At 38.3% G+C, this 16,243-nt stretch overlaps 1 protein-coding gene across 4 annotated transcripts in view; it reads right to left on the bottom strand.

Moving 5' to 3' along the window:
• Nucleotides 1-6,750: 6,750 nt before the first annotated feature.
• The window catches only part of AGL (amylo-alpha-1,6-glucosidase and 4-alpha-glucanotransferase), a 38,012-nt gene continuing 28,519 nt past the window's right edge, over nucleotides 6,751-16,243 (bottom strand). For 3 of the 4 annotated variants that reach the window (XM_082312332.1, XM_082312331.1, XM_082312333.1), the window contains 6 exons: nucleotides 15,031-15,143; nucleotides 13,036-13,247; nucleotides 12,342-12,439; nucleotides 11,696-11,783; nucleotides 11,474-11,607; nucleotides 6,751-10,001 (listed from right to left, as the gene is read on the bottom strand). In XM_082312332.1, the coding sequence (XP_082168458.1) occupies nucleotides 9,884-10,001; nucleotides 11,474-11,607; nucleotides 11,696-11,783; nucleotides 12,342-12,439; nucleotides 13,036-13,247; nucleotides 15,031-15,143 (763 nt within the window). In that variant the 3' untranslated portion in view covers nucleotides 6,751-9,883. The remainder of the gene's footprint in view (nucleotides 10,002-11,473; nucleotides 11,608-11,695; nucleotides 11,784-12,341; nucleotides 12,440-13,035; nucleotides 13,248-15,030; nucleotides 15,144-16,243) is intronic. The other variant, XR_014228214.1, reaches the window with a different exon arrangement.

Genomic DNA, 16,243 nt, shown 5'->3' with positions numbered 1-16,243 from the left:
ATAAGATAAAAGTGATTATTTCAATGCAACATTAATACAGGTAGTTTAAGCAACATCAATTTAATAATTTCAGTGAGGTTATACAGGGTTACAGAATCCAAAATGCATACAGTTAAAGAGTTAAATATTAAAAGCTAATTTACTTGTAAAAATCTCATAAAGTCTATGTAGCATGAAAACAATTTAAAACAGATCTCGTTAGTCTAACAGAAACTGTGTTAAATCGTTTTTCTTTTATACAACATGAATGTGATGAGCTGTTACTGTACAGTTAAAAACCACAAATAATGGTTACAATAAAATGCCTGTTCTTTTTCAAAACTTCTACAACATAATAACCTTCATTGTAATACTGTTGAACAATAGGCTATTAAATTACATTTGATCATTTTTTCAGAAGAGGACCATGAAAAATCAAGGCAAATGGTACAACCTAGAAAATATTCTCATTTATTCCAAAAATGACAAAACAAAATTTCAAGAAAAAGAAGAATGTTGGCAGTGTTCCGAATCCTTCCTCTGCTTGGTTCTGCTGTGCATCAGACGCTGTCTTTTAAACAATCTCTCCAACTCTGAACAGCTTCCTCCTTTTGCCTTCCTGAAAGACTGGAAGACAGGGTCATGCAGATCATCCAGTAGGCCCAGACTAACATTAAACTGCAGCTTCCCCCTCTCCATCATTTTTGTTGTGCTACAGCACGCAGCCACGCAAGACACCAGAACTCCCTCTCTTTCCTGCCTCCTCCCTTTGAAACACTCCACAGGTGAGGAAACATCCTCCTTGTCCCTCTTTGGTGTCCTCATAGAAGTCCTTCTCCCTTTCCTCTCATATCCTGCCCTTAACCATCACCATATCTCTAGCCTTCCTGAAGGATTCACTAGCCACCAAGCAGGAGGTTGCTCTTCGGACAATCAGTCTGAAGTTAAAATTGAAACACTGAAGCAGGGACTGAAACACAGAGGTTCTGTCTTCCGAGAGATTCTCTACCAAACAGCAATGCTACATCTCTCTCTCTCAACAAATATTTAAGTGCTTTATAATTTGAACTCTGGCAGCAGACATAGAAACACCCACCCCTTGCAATTAAATGGGGCCTTTTATGTTAAATGAGATCAGGGAGAAGGATAAGAAGCAAGATGACACTCAACAGCAACACTCAGTTTAGAACAATTACTTCATCACTGATGAAAAGTATGTGCTAAAATTTGGAAGAAAGGTTTAACTACCTGACTGAAGGCTTCTTATCTCAGCTACTAAACTAATAAACATTTACTTTTTGACTATTATAACTTTCAAACTTCTCTAGTCAATCTTCCAGCACAGGCAGAACAAAACTTTCTAAAAACACAAGCACAAAATCTCCAAACCCTTCACGTTTTTAAGGAATTTTTGTGCAAAGGTCAGCTTTGAAACTATGACAGAAATAATCAGATGAACACCTGTCTACTCCTGCTAACACATATAACTTATTATCAACTAGCTTTTATTTGCTTTTAATATTTTTGCAGAGAATGTTTTCTCCAATTTGATAAACCCAAAGTACAAAATTCTACCAGCTTTTTGGGAATACAGCAGAATTTAAAGTCTGTTCTGTTAGATTCCCACAAAGGTACTGACTTTTTATTTCAAGGAAGGCAAAAAATCTCTATGTATGTCTGTTTTGAAGAACCTGTTGTGCCAATGTATCCAATCACAGTGTAGGCTCCCTACCCTAGAACAAACAATAATTTATAGCATTAATACTTCCGATTTCTACTTTTAACTGCTGTTTATAAAGATGTAGAAACTGTCTAAAGCCAAAATTATGCAAAAGTAAAACTGCAATTACTCACGGTGTGGAAATTAAATTACCCTATATTTACTCTGATCTAGCTGATAACATAATCTGGTGCTTAAATTTAACTGAATGATGCCTGGAGGCCTTAGGAAAAGCTCTGGTGTAACCTAACTGTACCAAACGCACCAATATGGCCTTCAGAGGACCAGGATGAGACCTGGAGCAGCACTAGCCAGACAGCCATTACAAAACAAAACCACTTCTTTAACAGCTGTCACAGTAGGTCTGATTATAGGCTTTACAAATTACAAAATTATCTGGAAAACGTGGTGCTCCCACCCAGCTTCAGCAACTGGAATAACTGCTAGAAAATGTAGCCTGTTAAAAACACATAAAGCTGATGGCTAGAGCTTAAAGCTGTAGGACAGATGCACCTGGATTTTTTCAGCTACAGACTCTGTATTTTTTCTTTTGTATTGTATTTTATATAAAGCTGTTCTGAGCCACTTAAAACAATCTACCATTTCATATCATTCTTTTTATTCTTTTTTCTTATCATGTTTCAGTGCCTGAGTCCATCTAGATTCCGTCCTACTGCTGGTATTCTTATCTAGACTTCTCCATTACTGGCTTTCATTCTTAGAGTACAGCCTCACAATTATCTTTAACCAACAGTATCACAACATAAATCTGAAGCCTATGAATCTTTCATACTCTATGAGAACAAAGGCATTCAAAGCAAACTCTGGCAACTAAGTCTAAGCACTATGCCGTTTTCCTAAGTCCCTAATTATTACTTTTCAATTATCATTTCATCATTTTTATCCTCACTGCAACTAATTGTCCTAGAAGAATGCTGTGTACAAGTTGAATGCCATTAAAAAAATCCACATAACAAAATACTTCAGTTAAAATAACCACAGTTACAGCGAAAGATTACCCAGGCATAATTATTTTCAGTTTTCACATTAAGTTTGTTTGTATATAAACAAAATATGCAAGGAGACAGATACGAATGCAAGCAATTACAGAATCATTAGATACAACACATAAATAAATGCCTAACATACACCCGGTTTTATATTCCAGCATTTCCCATTCTTTAGGGGATAAATAGATTCTTGAACTTTGCAATAAAACAGATTCCTGAACTTTTTAATACTCATTAGCTCGTGAAATCTACTCATTAGCTTCAATTATCACTTTAAAACATCAAACTGTCAAATACGTATTCCTTTCCTCTTCCCCTACATGGGAATATATTACCGAAACATTTGCCAAACATCTAAAAAATATTATTACGATTCCGACCTGGGGGAAGGCAGAGTTCAGCCATTAAAACGGAGGCAAGGGAGTGCGGCCGCACAGAAACAGGCGGGCTTTCTCCGAAGGAAGCACCGGGGAACCGGCTCGCCCAGCCTCGCCTCAGCACGGGCCCGGGCCACGGAAGGTGGCGAACTGGCGCCACCCCCTGCTAGGAAGCGGGAAACGTTAATTTTTCAGCTGTGGTAAAAACGTGCGTTGTTCTTACCCGACCTTATCGTCCCCAACTTTCCGCCGAGGTGTTTACCTCCAGCCAGCCCACAGTGCTAGTCTCTAGGTTACCATACACTCAAGTGAGATCCTGTCTAACGTGTCGTCCATGATGTTTAAAGCAATCATTCGCATCCACACAATTTATACACCAACTTATTTCAAAATTCTACTCCAAACTCTCCTTAGGCGTAATATTACAAAACATCTCGACAACAGTTAACCTACTAACGCCCTCTAATGACTGCTCTCACTAAGACAATATTACCTCATTATTTTGCCACTCTTCAGGGTGTTATGCAAGCAGCCGTGAGCCTTACTTTTGCATTTGGAACCAATTTTTCACTGCATATTATTAGAGCAGATACCACTCTCCAGGTCTAGGCTGTATGTAGGGCCCTTATAGACAACGGCCATAGGAACAATTACAAAGAAATTTTAAAAACAGCTCCTAAATGTACCCCACAAAGGAACAGATTGTTCATTTTGTAGAAACCTTTCCCTTGAGATGTCACTTGCAAGAAATAAATCTTTCTTCCAGCTTTCCTTAATTTTTATATGTGATTGTGACTCTAAAACACACTTTAAAAAGAAAGACTTCCACTATCATCATTTAACCCCACTTTAGAGCATCATGCTTTAAAATACCTGTACTTACAAGTCTGTGAGTCCTAAGTGACTGCAAATATCTTTCTTCCTTTAGAACTGATCAGAAGATGTCATCTTACATTTCTCATCACTACACAAAATTAGGCTCCAGTTTATTTGACAAAGTCAGACTTAACTCAGAAACATAAGACTCCATGATTGTTAGAAAATTTAATACAAGGAACTTACCTCTACTAGTACTTGGAGCCTAGGTCATCCAACTTAAGACCTTTGCCAGGCCGAAGCACAAGTCTTTTCTTTCGTGGCCAGCTTTCCTTCTCATTGTAAAAAGGCACCATAGGGAGAATAGTGTCGCCATCTGAAGTTGTACTGAGATACTGCTGTGGCACACACATGGACACTGAGAAGAGAAGTGCTCCTGGGTCTCACAAATTACAGAAGCGTGCATGACCTCAGGTAAACAACTATTTGTCAAATATAGTCAACGACACCAAACTTCATTTGTGTAGTACTCTGGGATTATTATACAGGGCGAACAGCCACCTATGGGTGAAAGGTTGTAGATAGCACAGACATATCACAGAGAGATAAAAGATTTCTGAAGGAAATGGATTCAAGGAGGCATTACACGATGAGACAAACACATCACGGGCAACAGGACCGTGCAAGTGCCTACAGAAACTCAAGCAACAGCACAGGTGTCTAACAGTGCCACCTGAATAACCACGAGGAACACAGTTTTCTTTCCGTATTGCTCTCAGGTTCATTTTCCTACCGCCTCAACTGCTGGCAAGTTTGCATGCTAATTCTGCTTTGGAATTTGACCCTGTGAGAAATAGCGGTTACTAGAACAAGTAACAAGGAGGTTGCCCCTTGTTCAGGATCGTGCGTGCTGCTCATGCTCCGAAATCAACATTCCCTTTCCTCATTTTAAATGGACATTGCTCCACTTGGACAGCTGCACTTTTATGCAAAACTCAGAACTAGGAAGCCTCTGCTTTAATTTAGTAAGCACCTTCTAGTGAAACACCAAACGCATGGGTAAGTCTCACAGACTGTGAGTAACGCTCAGGGTTGAGCTCTCCTTCACGCTGCTACATTAAAACGACAGGTGTACAAACTCCGGGGTTTGCACAACAAACCAAACGCTCACAGGCGAACCCATTGTCCTTCTTACTCTTGACAGGCACACTTGAAGAAAACGTTTTCCGTCAATCAGGGCAGGTTTCACCTGTTTCCCTGACAGGGGTGGAGCTCACCTGTGAGGAACCGCTGGTTACTGCGGGCGGTGCTGCGCCCACCGCCGGTGCCGAACGACTCCTGACGCGCTTTTATGAGACTTCTCCTCATGACTTGGCTCGTCCTAACCCTCCGGCGGGGCTGCGTTTTGCCAGTCGCTGCTCCTGAATGACGAGGCCCTGCGCTACCCTGCGGCTGGAGGAGACGATGCACCGGCTGTGGCACAAAGGGACGTTCGCTCAGGAAGGTAACCCAAATAACCTTTTAAAAGTGAACTAATACGCAGTAGCCGCAGTAAATGCCAGATGCAGTTAAAGACCAGTTTGAGCACGCGGTTATGATTATTTGTATCTCCACCAACCTGATCATCACCCACTTGCGCGGAGGCGCACGCCAGCCCTGCAGCGCAGCTTCCCGCCCTCCGCCCCGCCGAGGGAGGCGGCGGCCAGCGAGCTGACCCGGATCCCCCGGCTGCCGGGCGCGGCGGGCGAGGAGCGTGGGCGCACGCAGGCCTCGCCTCCCCGGGCGGGCGCGTAGGCTGACAGCACACGCACGCCCGTCCGCCGCAGAAGAAGCCGCCCTGGCCCAGGCAGCCTGCGCCCCCTCCGCCGGCAAGCGGACCCGCGCTCCGCTCCTGTCGGCGGGGCGTTTCCCTCAGCGGCCCCTCACCTTTCCCGCCGCCGGGCGGGCGTTCAGCCCGACGCCGAGGCGACGGGGCTCCGGGCGCGGCCCCGGGGGCGCCCCTCAGGCCGCCGGGCAGCCCGCTTGGCCCCGCCGCAGCCAGCAGCCTCCTGGAAAGGGGAAGCTGTCTCTCTAGGGTGACCTACAATAACGCGGAAACAGGGGCAGATAGCAAATTTCCTGACAGAAGATGTTTCCCAAATTGCCATCTGCGGTCTTAAAAGGAGCTTTCAGCAGAAGCCTGCCCGGTCACCGCTAACACTTCATCCATTTACTCCTCGACTGAGCTGCTTGAGGTGCCATGAGGTTTCAGAGATGGCAGCTCTGAGGTTATTATACAATAGCATAATAGAAATTACTTTCTTAAAGGAAATGCTTGAAGAGAGGATTAGATAAATCCTAATTTTATAAAGCATGCAATGAAATGGGATAGTTGCAAAACACATTCTATCGCAGTCACCTGTGCTGTGAGACTTGGATTTTTACAAAGCAGAGCTGGAAAGTGAAATCCCTTCTCTATAGCGACAGAAATTTTGCACAGAAGGTTAACTAATAACTGTGTATGACTTGGGCAGCTGTTAATCAGTACACCTTAGGACTGTTCTCTTGCAGAATTTGCGATACCATGATTTAAAATTACATAAAAAAAATTTACAGCTTTTCTAGCCCAATCCCACTCAAACCCAGCTGAGAGAGCTGACACTGACACAAACATAAGAATCTGTGTATAGGGCAGAAGTGTACGTGTTTTTTTAATGAGTTGATCATTGATGTTAGCATTTTTTGTTATTAATGTTTGACCTGAGGAGTTCACGATCTCTCCCAGTGTGTGTAAAATTGTCAACACCTGAACAAGCATAGTCATTTCTAATGTGTTTTTTTTTTTTTTCCAAAGAACCACTTGAAAAGGTTAACCGTCTGAATTACAGAATTTTATTTTGTGCATTTCAGAAATAAATGAATAATGACATTTTCTAAAATCAGTTGTTGCTGTGCTAGACAGACACATGTAAAACTCATCTCTCCATTTTACATTACAACATGCAGTGCGAGAATGATACATTATTTTACTTGAATGGTCAAGTTAAGCATCTTTGAATAAACCAAGAGCTATTAACTGTACGAACACTGGTAACAGTCAATTATTTCAATTGGGAGGAAGGGGAAAAAAAGAAAAAAAATGTCTGAATACCATATAGATCCAGAAACACCAACTGGAACACAGTGGATTCACAGTTCTTACTAAGTTCTTTAGTTTATTTCTAAAACATATTTGTTTATTTCTAAAGTGTATTTTACTGATTATAACTTTGCAACGCTGGAAGTTTTTGAGTGTATAATACAAATGATACTAATGAATGAAAACACAGTTCAGGATCAGTCAACATAAGTCTGCTATTTTTAGGGGATAATTACTTTTAGTATAGAGTTTATCTAGATGAATACCAATTCATGTAAGCGTTAGATTTAACATTGCTTTCTTCCCTCTTCATTTTTAAACTGTCTGGCACAACAAAGTCTTGAGTATCTTTGTGATTAAAAAAAAAAACAAAAAAAACAACCAAAAAAACCCCAACAAACCACACCAACCCCCCCCCAACAGTTATAATCTCAACTCTTACTTTTGTTGCTACTTAACAGCAAAGTCAACCAATATGATACATACTTTTTTCCTATTGAAAACATTTATCTGTCACTAAAACTATGCTTAACTGATCAGTGCAGAAGCAACATTATAAATGGGCATGTTTAGAAGTTCCATAACATATGTATTTGTGTACACAGTGGTGATTTATCTTTAAAACTTTACTATTAAATTAGAAAAAAAACTAGCAGTGACAAATATGCAGTCTCTATCAGCAGTGCAGTTTGCAAAACAGTGGAAAGTCATCTGTAATAACATAGGAAGGTTTTGATGAATGATTTTTCACATTTTTTTTTCCAACACTGAAAGAGCGTTATTGCCAACGTATATAATTTGACACCTGTGGAAATCTGCTTCAACAGTCATAGCTCTTAAGTTACACTTCCAATTTTAAAATGTTTTCATCAAGTAAGAACAATTTATTCTGCCATATTGTTCCTGCTTCCTAAACCACAGGAGCTATAAAACATACCTTGAAATAATAAACGAGAAAATTATCTAGGAAAACACTAAGAAGCTAGTCATACAGTAGGACATAAACTTCAATACCATTATCAAGAAGTTTGGAAAGTTCAGTACATTATGAAAAATACTTTATATGCCTCTTGCACATTAAAAACAGCAATCTGTGGCTGACATTTCAGTAGCGTTTTCGAACAAATGACATCTCTCATGCATTGTGTCAAGAAAATAAAAATTTCCCAACCCATGTACTGCAGCAGCTCAAAAGTTGAGGTACAATATAGACCTTTCCTAGTCATAGCTTCCAAGTACTGAACACTTCCGCAAGGGAGTTCAAATACTTATTAACCTTTCAAATAAATGGTGTGAATATAGCCACTTCTTAGGATTCATCTATCTTCAGCCTATTAACTTGCCCTTAAATGTACCTATCTGTAACACATCTCCCTGAACAAGACAGCACACTTGCACCGTACTTTAGACAGGGTACAGAAACTTTAAAATACGGATATAATAAAATCTTGACCTACGTGTTATTAGTGCATTATAATTACATCCTGTGTATATTTTTTTTTCAGCATATGTTGTCTAACATTAATAAATGCAATACCAGTTTTGCTTTCCCCTCCTGTGATGTGGGAAGTGTTGTCAGCCTCACTCTCTGTCTGTTTATTGCAGTAAGATGGAAAAATCACATGAAGAGAGAGTTGAGAATTACCAACTGCACTTCTGCCAACCACCCTTCAGTTCAGGAACACTGAACTGAACTCAATAAGGGTACGCAGGCATCCAAATATGAAAGAACATGTGTTTTGCATCATGTTCACCGGATGCTGTTCCCAAAGAACAACACATAGAGGTAGCATGCTTATTCTTATCAGTGTAATTTCAAAAGGCCTAGAAACCTTCTCTTCTCTTCTCTGGTGGTAGGCTAATATCTCTTCCCACTGATGTTAAGTGTTTTCACCTGCTTCAATAAAGCTAGGATTTTCCTAAGAATAAAGGGCTGAGGTGACCATACCTTTTCAATAATTGATTTAATTAAGCAGTCAAGCACATTGACTTCTGTATCTTTGGCCTCCCCTAACATATAGGCTGTGCATTGTATGCATGTTTCTTATGAATTCTTATGAATTCCTCATGGTGAAAAACAGATTTAAATGAAGAAATGTTTGCTGCGTGGCCCACAGCATTTAAATAAATTTAAAAATGGATTAGCATAGGATATTACCTCATTATTGCTTGAGTTAACTCCCAAAGTAGTTTAAAGTTTTTGAAAATTTTATATATAACTTCAACGGTTGGTTTATTACAGTATTCATAAACTTTATTTCTGTGGTTGCTTAATGGAGTGTTCAACTGAACACATACCAAAGAATTCCCCATAATACAGTTCAACAGAGAAACATATTATGCCTTCATTAAAGTATGGTGCTACAGCACAAAGCATACCAAGCTCAGAAAGCTATAGGTTAGTCTACTCTCCTTTAAGCATGCATTTGCAAAACATTCCTTTACTCTTAAAGGGACAAAGAAAAAAAAAAAACCACATAAGAGCTCTGTTACTTATTTTTAGCTCAGGAAAGAGCCACCTCACTTTGTTACATTAATATTTTGATTTGAAAAGTCTAAAAAAACCTGAAGCTACTTAAAATTAAGTTGTGCATATTCTTGAAATTGCTCCTTACTAGAAGTTTCTGCATGAAGTGTGCACTGCAGTTTTATTTTATTGTCATGGCCTGATTTGCAAAAAACAGCCCAAGCCCCGCACAGTTATAGGGCATAGAAGCTGCTGACATTCGGCATCTTTGAAAGTCAGGACACAGCTTAAGTGGTTGTGCAGAACAGGACATTTCCCTTGCAGTATAAGCTAAGTGTTCATTTATGCCCAATAATAAGACCACAGAAGTTTCATCAAATCAATCAAAATAAACTTTTACAAGTCATAAAGGATTTCAAGGATAACACCAATTGACCAGGCCTGAGTTTCACAGCTAAAAGGGCAATACTGTCCATTTTCATTGGTCAGTTCTGGAAGCCCTTTCCAGGATGATCTGATTAAAAAAAAAAAAAAAAAAAAAAAAAAAAAGAAGTGTTGTTGTTAGATTATACACTGAAATTAAAAGAACATTTTCATTTTAAAACATTTTAGAAGATTATCTCAGTAGGAAACAGAAAACCATGACTAAAGGTCTGTTGTCCTACAGGCACAGTATGTTCTTTAATAACTGAAATCTAATTCACATTTTTTTTTTTTCCTGCAGCTGGGAATTGTAGTTTTTTGTAGGGGTGCCTCTCCTTCAAAGCAGACTCTCTGCTGCTAATAATATCTAAACTTACACTCCTGGCATGTTGCTCCTGTTTCTCATTCAGGTAGTTTTGCAGTTGGAAGGATACGAATGATCTCTGAGATAACTGAATGGTATTCAAACTGCACTTGAAACTGGATTATGGTGCTAAAAGTAATAAGAGCTGGAAGACTGCATGATTACATGAGCCTTTTTTTCCTCCATAGGAATGAAAAACCCCACAAACTAACGTACTTACAGAAATACTCAAAGTTGAGCCTGTTGCTACATGAGTAATTCTGTACACAAATGAAGTACCAAAACGGAGTATAAGTACACTACTTAAGTAGTAAGACAGAAAAAAAAATGGATGTTACCAAACTGCAAGTTATTTGGTAATACTACCAAACAAGACACTCTGACAAGACACTATGTAAGGCAAAAAGTTGCTTAACAAATCCCTTTTCTTCCTCATGTGGTCAGACAAACCCTCCTGTCATGACCAGTCCTACTGAGTTACTCTTATGGCTAGAAATAAATGCATATTTGAGGTTCTGCAGAACAGATTATATGGAAGAGATATCAAGGGCAAGATCTTTGTTTCTTTTCATTTGTCTCAAATCCTTAAGAGTTAAAAAGATAACAGACAGAAAAAGGGGAAAAACAGTGTGGCTTTGGTGGTTTGCTTTTTAGAGGAAGAACTCAAAATGTAAAAGAACATTTAAGGGCCATAAGCAAGTTCCTCTGCATTCTTAGAATATCAAGGTTATTAAGATTCTGAAACACTGTCATACTAATTTCCTTATTTGTAACACAAGAAATCCTAACAATATTTTGCATCAGCTTATCTGCCACAATTTTAATCTGTCACTACTAGCTCTATTTTGTTTTGCAGGTTGTTTTGAAACATTTCAATTTTTTTTAAAAAAACAACTCACCAACATTTTTTTCTGAAATTAATTTTTTGTATGAAATTAGATCCTAATTTTTACATAAGGTTTCTCTCACCTAGTCTTCACATGGGTAAGTGTTAGTAGTTCTGCAATCTATAAAAAGCACTAGATCTCAGCTGTACTTCAAACCTGACTTGAGATCTGCAATAGCACATATAGTAGTGAACTTTATAAGTAGAAAACAGATGCTGTTTATATTATAGATCTGTACTTTTACATGCAATTGGAGAGTGGATACCACTAGCTCGAATGAATATTTTGAATCTGTGTTAGCTGGTGTCTTACCTTTCAAGGTGAACATAGTGGCGAGAAAGAACATTCTTAATCATAACTACTGTTTTTGCGTATATCTCTGGACCAATCAACTTCGAGAAGTACAATTTGGCACGAAGAAAATATCCAATTGGCCACAGCCATTCCTAAGCAAAGAATTAAAAGAGATTATTATTACTGTCAGATTGAAAAGGTGATGGCACTTTTTCTAAAATTGAAGAAACTGGCTCTTACAGGTCCTTGGTGGTAATTAAAACCTCTGGCTACATTATAGTTGTCATTGTCAAGAGCATTATCATATACTCCACAGTAAACCATATCACTGCAAGAAAGAAAAAATAAATTATGCAAACAAAGCCTTAACAAAAATGATACATAAAAATGCAAAGCAGAAACGAACCAAAAATTCGTTACGGCATTTACATTTAGTGATGGTTAAGTTAGGGAGGTTTCCACCAGGTTCTGTATTTGAGACGACAATGGAATTCCAAGTATGGTTTAAACTAGTAGGAAAATGGTTAAGGTCTTGGAATGACTTCAATTCATAATTCTGCCCCTATGTTTTTACTGAAACTGTAGTGCTGTGCACTGTATCATACATAAGTATGTATCAAGATGCAAATTCAACATCTTTTATGATACCAAATTTGACTTGCTTACTGCGTGGCATCCAAAACCACCTGGTGATTGTCAACATAAATAAAATCAATTGCATGGACTTTTAGAACAGCAAAATAATTGTTCGGGAAGTATTTATTGCAGCCTTACTTCACAGGGGTATATGAGGATTTTAACAAAAGAAATACTACCCCCATGCGTCAAATAATTCCTACTGTCATGTTTTGTAATTAACGCTTATTCTCATCACTACTATACTTACTCTGGGTCTAAGGTTTTCATGCCTAATGGACCAAGAAGTTTTTCCTCTGCTATCTGCAGAGCTTTCCAAGCTCTCTCAGGTGTGAACAACTCAGGGGCCTAATAAAATAATAAAGATTTAATGAGTAAATTGTGCACGTACACACACGCAAGACCGTGTATACAAATGTAGAACACCACAAAAAGCCCAAGTTTTGTGTTACTGAATCAACTTCTGGAACCTACAAGTCAGTGTGAGCAAGACAACAGAAACTATCCAGTGATTTTTTTTTTAATTTTAGGTTTTTTTTATATATACTTGCCAAGTATTACTACTGAAGCTCTTTACAAACCTGATAAAGCCAATAACCAACCCATGCTTTTTAGCTAATTTGACAGGAAAAGCAGCCTCCCAGACCTAACCTTAAAAGACATTCGGAATACAATGAACACTGCAAATTTATCCTAGCTATGCACTAGACAGCAGTTTCATTTAGGTAAGTCCTGTCAAGGATGTATTTTTAGGAGACACTCCAAGATGGACCAATATTAAAAGCATAGAAAAGAAAAGCTTTCAAAAATTACTTTAAGTAATGTATGTTCCTGATACAGTGCCATGCAGATGAACTTGACAATGCAAACTTAGTTCAATAATAAAGAAAATTAAGTGCAGTTTCTTCCCCCCACCCCGCCACAACCGCCAACCGGTCACTTACCACAACCATTGCTATTGTAAAATTTGGCCTGAGCTGGTAATCACACCATGGACTTGAAGCTCCATAGCTGTCCTTATAAATTCCGCGTTTGTGAATGAGATTTGGATGTTTCTCATTAGGATCTGCTGGGTTCTCGGAGACAAAGAACAGCCTTTCAAAGTGTCCTTGAATTTTTCTGTTCCACTCATCGTATGTGATAGTCTCCTCCTTTCCTGCAAGATGTTACATACAGGTTTTATTTTCTGAAAACAGCCACAGTGGTAACATCAGAAGTGTGCTTATGTCCATTTTTACTTATTTTGCTTATTGAAGTTTTACTTAAGATACTCCTAACACAATAAAGGCCGTAGAAGCATTGCAAAAAGTTACTATCTAAAAGTTGAATTACACTGCAGATCAACTCCAACACATGCACAATGTTTTTTACACACTATTTTCTAAATCACAGTTAGCTGGGAGCAAACAGTATGATCTATAGTAAATATTTAATTGAGTAAGTTTAAAATTTGTAATTAACATTTCAGCATGGTAACATGTCAACTCTTTTATAGTACTTGGTATACCTACTCTTGCTATTTTGGAGACTTCAAAGAGAGTGTCAAAACATTAGGATAAGTGTCACTTTTAAAAGCTTTCTCTTCCTGAATTCCTGACACTTAACATAACGGGAGCAGACCTAGGATCACCTCTCTCCAGCTGGTGATTCCCCATGCTTAGGCCAATTCTACAGTTGACAGGAGCAGCTCACTGAAACGTCAAGTGAGACTAGACAAACATCAGCGTTTAGTCAGCAGAATTGTCCTAGCGATATCTTCCTGACTGAGATACACATACATCTTAAATAAGCAGTGCTTTTATGAAGGAACCAAAAATAGTAAAGAATTGTATGTTAGTTTTATATTAGGTGAGTACAGGAGTATTGCCTGTTTTTCTTAAACTACCTGGAATATAGCAAAAAGGACAATACTACTAAAACTGAAACACGGTATTGACAGAAGAATAAAAAGCCTAGAAACTAACACTAAGCTTATTCTTAAGAAACAAAGCATAAATTGTGAATAGGAATTAACGCTGGTTTTAAAATGGATTCAGCAGTAGATGAATGAAATTTAAACACAGTTACATGAGATTAACAACAGAAGGAAGTATACACACATCAAATTGAATCTAAAAAAGTTGCTTATGATTCTGGAACAAAAAAAGATAAGTCCTATAAATATTATTTCTACATCTATGGATTATAATATTGCTGTGTACTGAATTCTAGATCGTCTTACTCTAGCCATAGTTTTTAAGAAATCCTGAAATGGCAGGTAAGTTCACCACCAAGGAATCTGTACTTTCTAGGACAGACAGGAAAAGAAACACACAAGCCCCCCTTTCAATCTATTTTAGAAAATGTGAATGTAAGAACCATTAAATTAATTGCTTTCCAATTATCCTTTACTGAAGAGTAAAAAGGCTTTACAGGGCATATATATTCACTTGGGCTGGGTAAGCTCAAAGTAAAGTAACTTTGTAACCAGAGCAGTATCCCTCTGAAATGTAAGGGACATCTAAGGATATTTACGTAAACTTTCACAAAGAAGTGGTTTTCCATGCTGTGAATAGTGAAGAAAAAAAGTAGTAGTATCTTGTGTCATTTTACTTAACATTCTTGTAATGAATGATGCATATCATCATAATACATAATAATCCTATCACTTATATCCATTTTGAGAAATGGTATTTAGGCTTCAAAATTCCTTTGTAATCCACACCTTAATACATGAAATAAAATATTTGAAATATTGACAAGACACTATCAACTCAATAAATTTTTGTAGTAACAAAAGACTTTAATTATACAAGATACTCTCCCAAGTTTTTCCCCTTTTCCCTCTAAACCTTCTTGAGTAATTTGATAATCATCCCTGATGTTATATGGCCAGTATTTCATCATTTTAGTTATTTTTATACTCCAGTAATACAATTATAAGATGTGCCTGTTTTTACCATGTCTTTTTATAGTGACTCCACGGAATGGAAACACATTTTTCCCAGATAAATCCAGCAACCAGCGAACAGTCGACTTGCAAAGGCCAACAATTTCCACAGCGGAGCCATCTCTAAAATAATAATGATTAAAAAAGCCCAAGAATTACTTTAAGAAAGCTACTAAAGTTCCATAAGTAACTGGGAAAAAAAAGAAAAATCTATCTTCTTTAGAAACTATTTTTCCCCTATTCTCCTACTATTCCCCCATTTCTCCTGTATGAGCATCCCAAAGGTCTACACCAATGCAGTGTTTTGTGAATAACAGCTCCATCATCATCACTACTGTTGTGATTTTCTAAACTTCAGTCATACCCCTCTCACCCATATTCTCTTGAAAATTAAGAGTCCTTAGACATTCCAATGTCTCCTTGCAAGGCAGCTACTCCGTCCCTTTGAGTTTTAGCTGCCCTTCTCTGTACCATCCTTTATTATGTCCTTCCTTAGACCAGCACTACACAGAACACTCAAGATACACCTTGCAGGTGCAGGGTTTCACGAAGAGGCAGAATGATGCCCTCCGTCTTGTTCTAAACACCTTTACTGATGACACCCATTACTGTTATTTTTATTATAGCTTTTTTGGCTGCTGCTGTACACTAAGATATGATTTCAGAAAGCTACCAATGACTCAGATTTTCTTCCTGTGTTGTAGCTCAGTTCTGACAGGATTGTGTACGTGTGGTTTAGACCATTTTTCCCCCTAGATATGCACTTTACCTACGCTGAAGCTTATCTGCCACTTTTAGGCACGCTCAGTTTTATAGGGTAGTTTTGAGTTTCATGAAGGGCCAGGCCAAGAATAAGAGAAAACATTAGCAGAAGCAAACTGTGTCAATTTATTTGGATCAGTAGGATTCCACCTCATGAAGAAACAGCAGAGGAAAGGGTGGAAAACGGGTGAGGTTTTCTATCAGCTAACAGTCAGGAAATGAGCTTGATTGTAGAGTGGCTAACAGGTACTTTTTTCTGTACAATAGACTAAAGTGGTATTATCATACCCAGCTAATTTGTACAGATTTAAGATAACATCAGAGAATCAAGTTGTTTGGGGCTGATCCTTTTTTCATGTTCTTAATCACCAGCATAAAGTTAAAACTGTGTTCAATACAGAGGTTCTCATCTGCACATGCACTTTGATAACTTTAGTAATATTTCTGCCATAATAGTTTAC

Source organism: Platalea leucorodia (assembly GCF_965183815.1).
Source record: "Platalea leucorodia genome assembly, chromosome: 5".
NCBI lineage: Eukaryota > Metazoa > Chordata > Aves > Pelecaniformes > Threskiornithidae > Platalea > Platalea leucorodia.
Note: the sequence above shows the minus strand (reverse complement) of the source record. Positions and strands in the feature narration are given on the sequence as shown.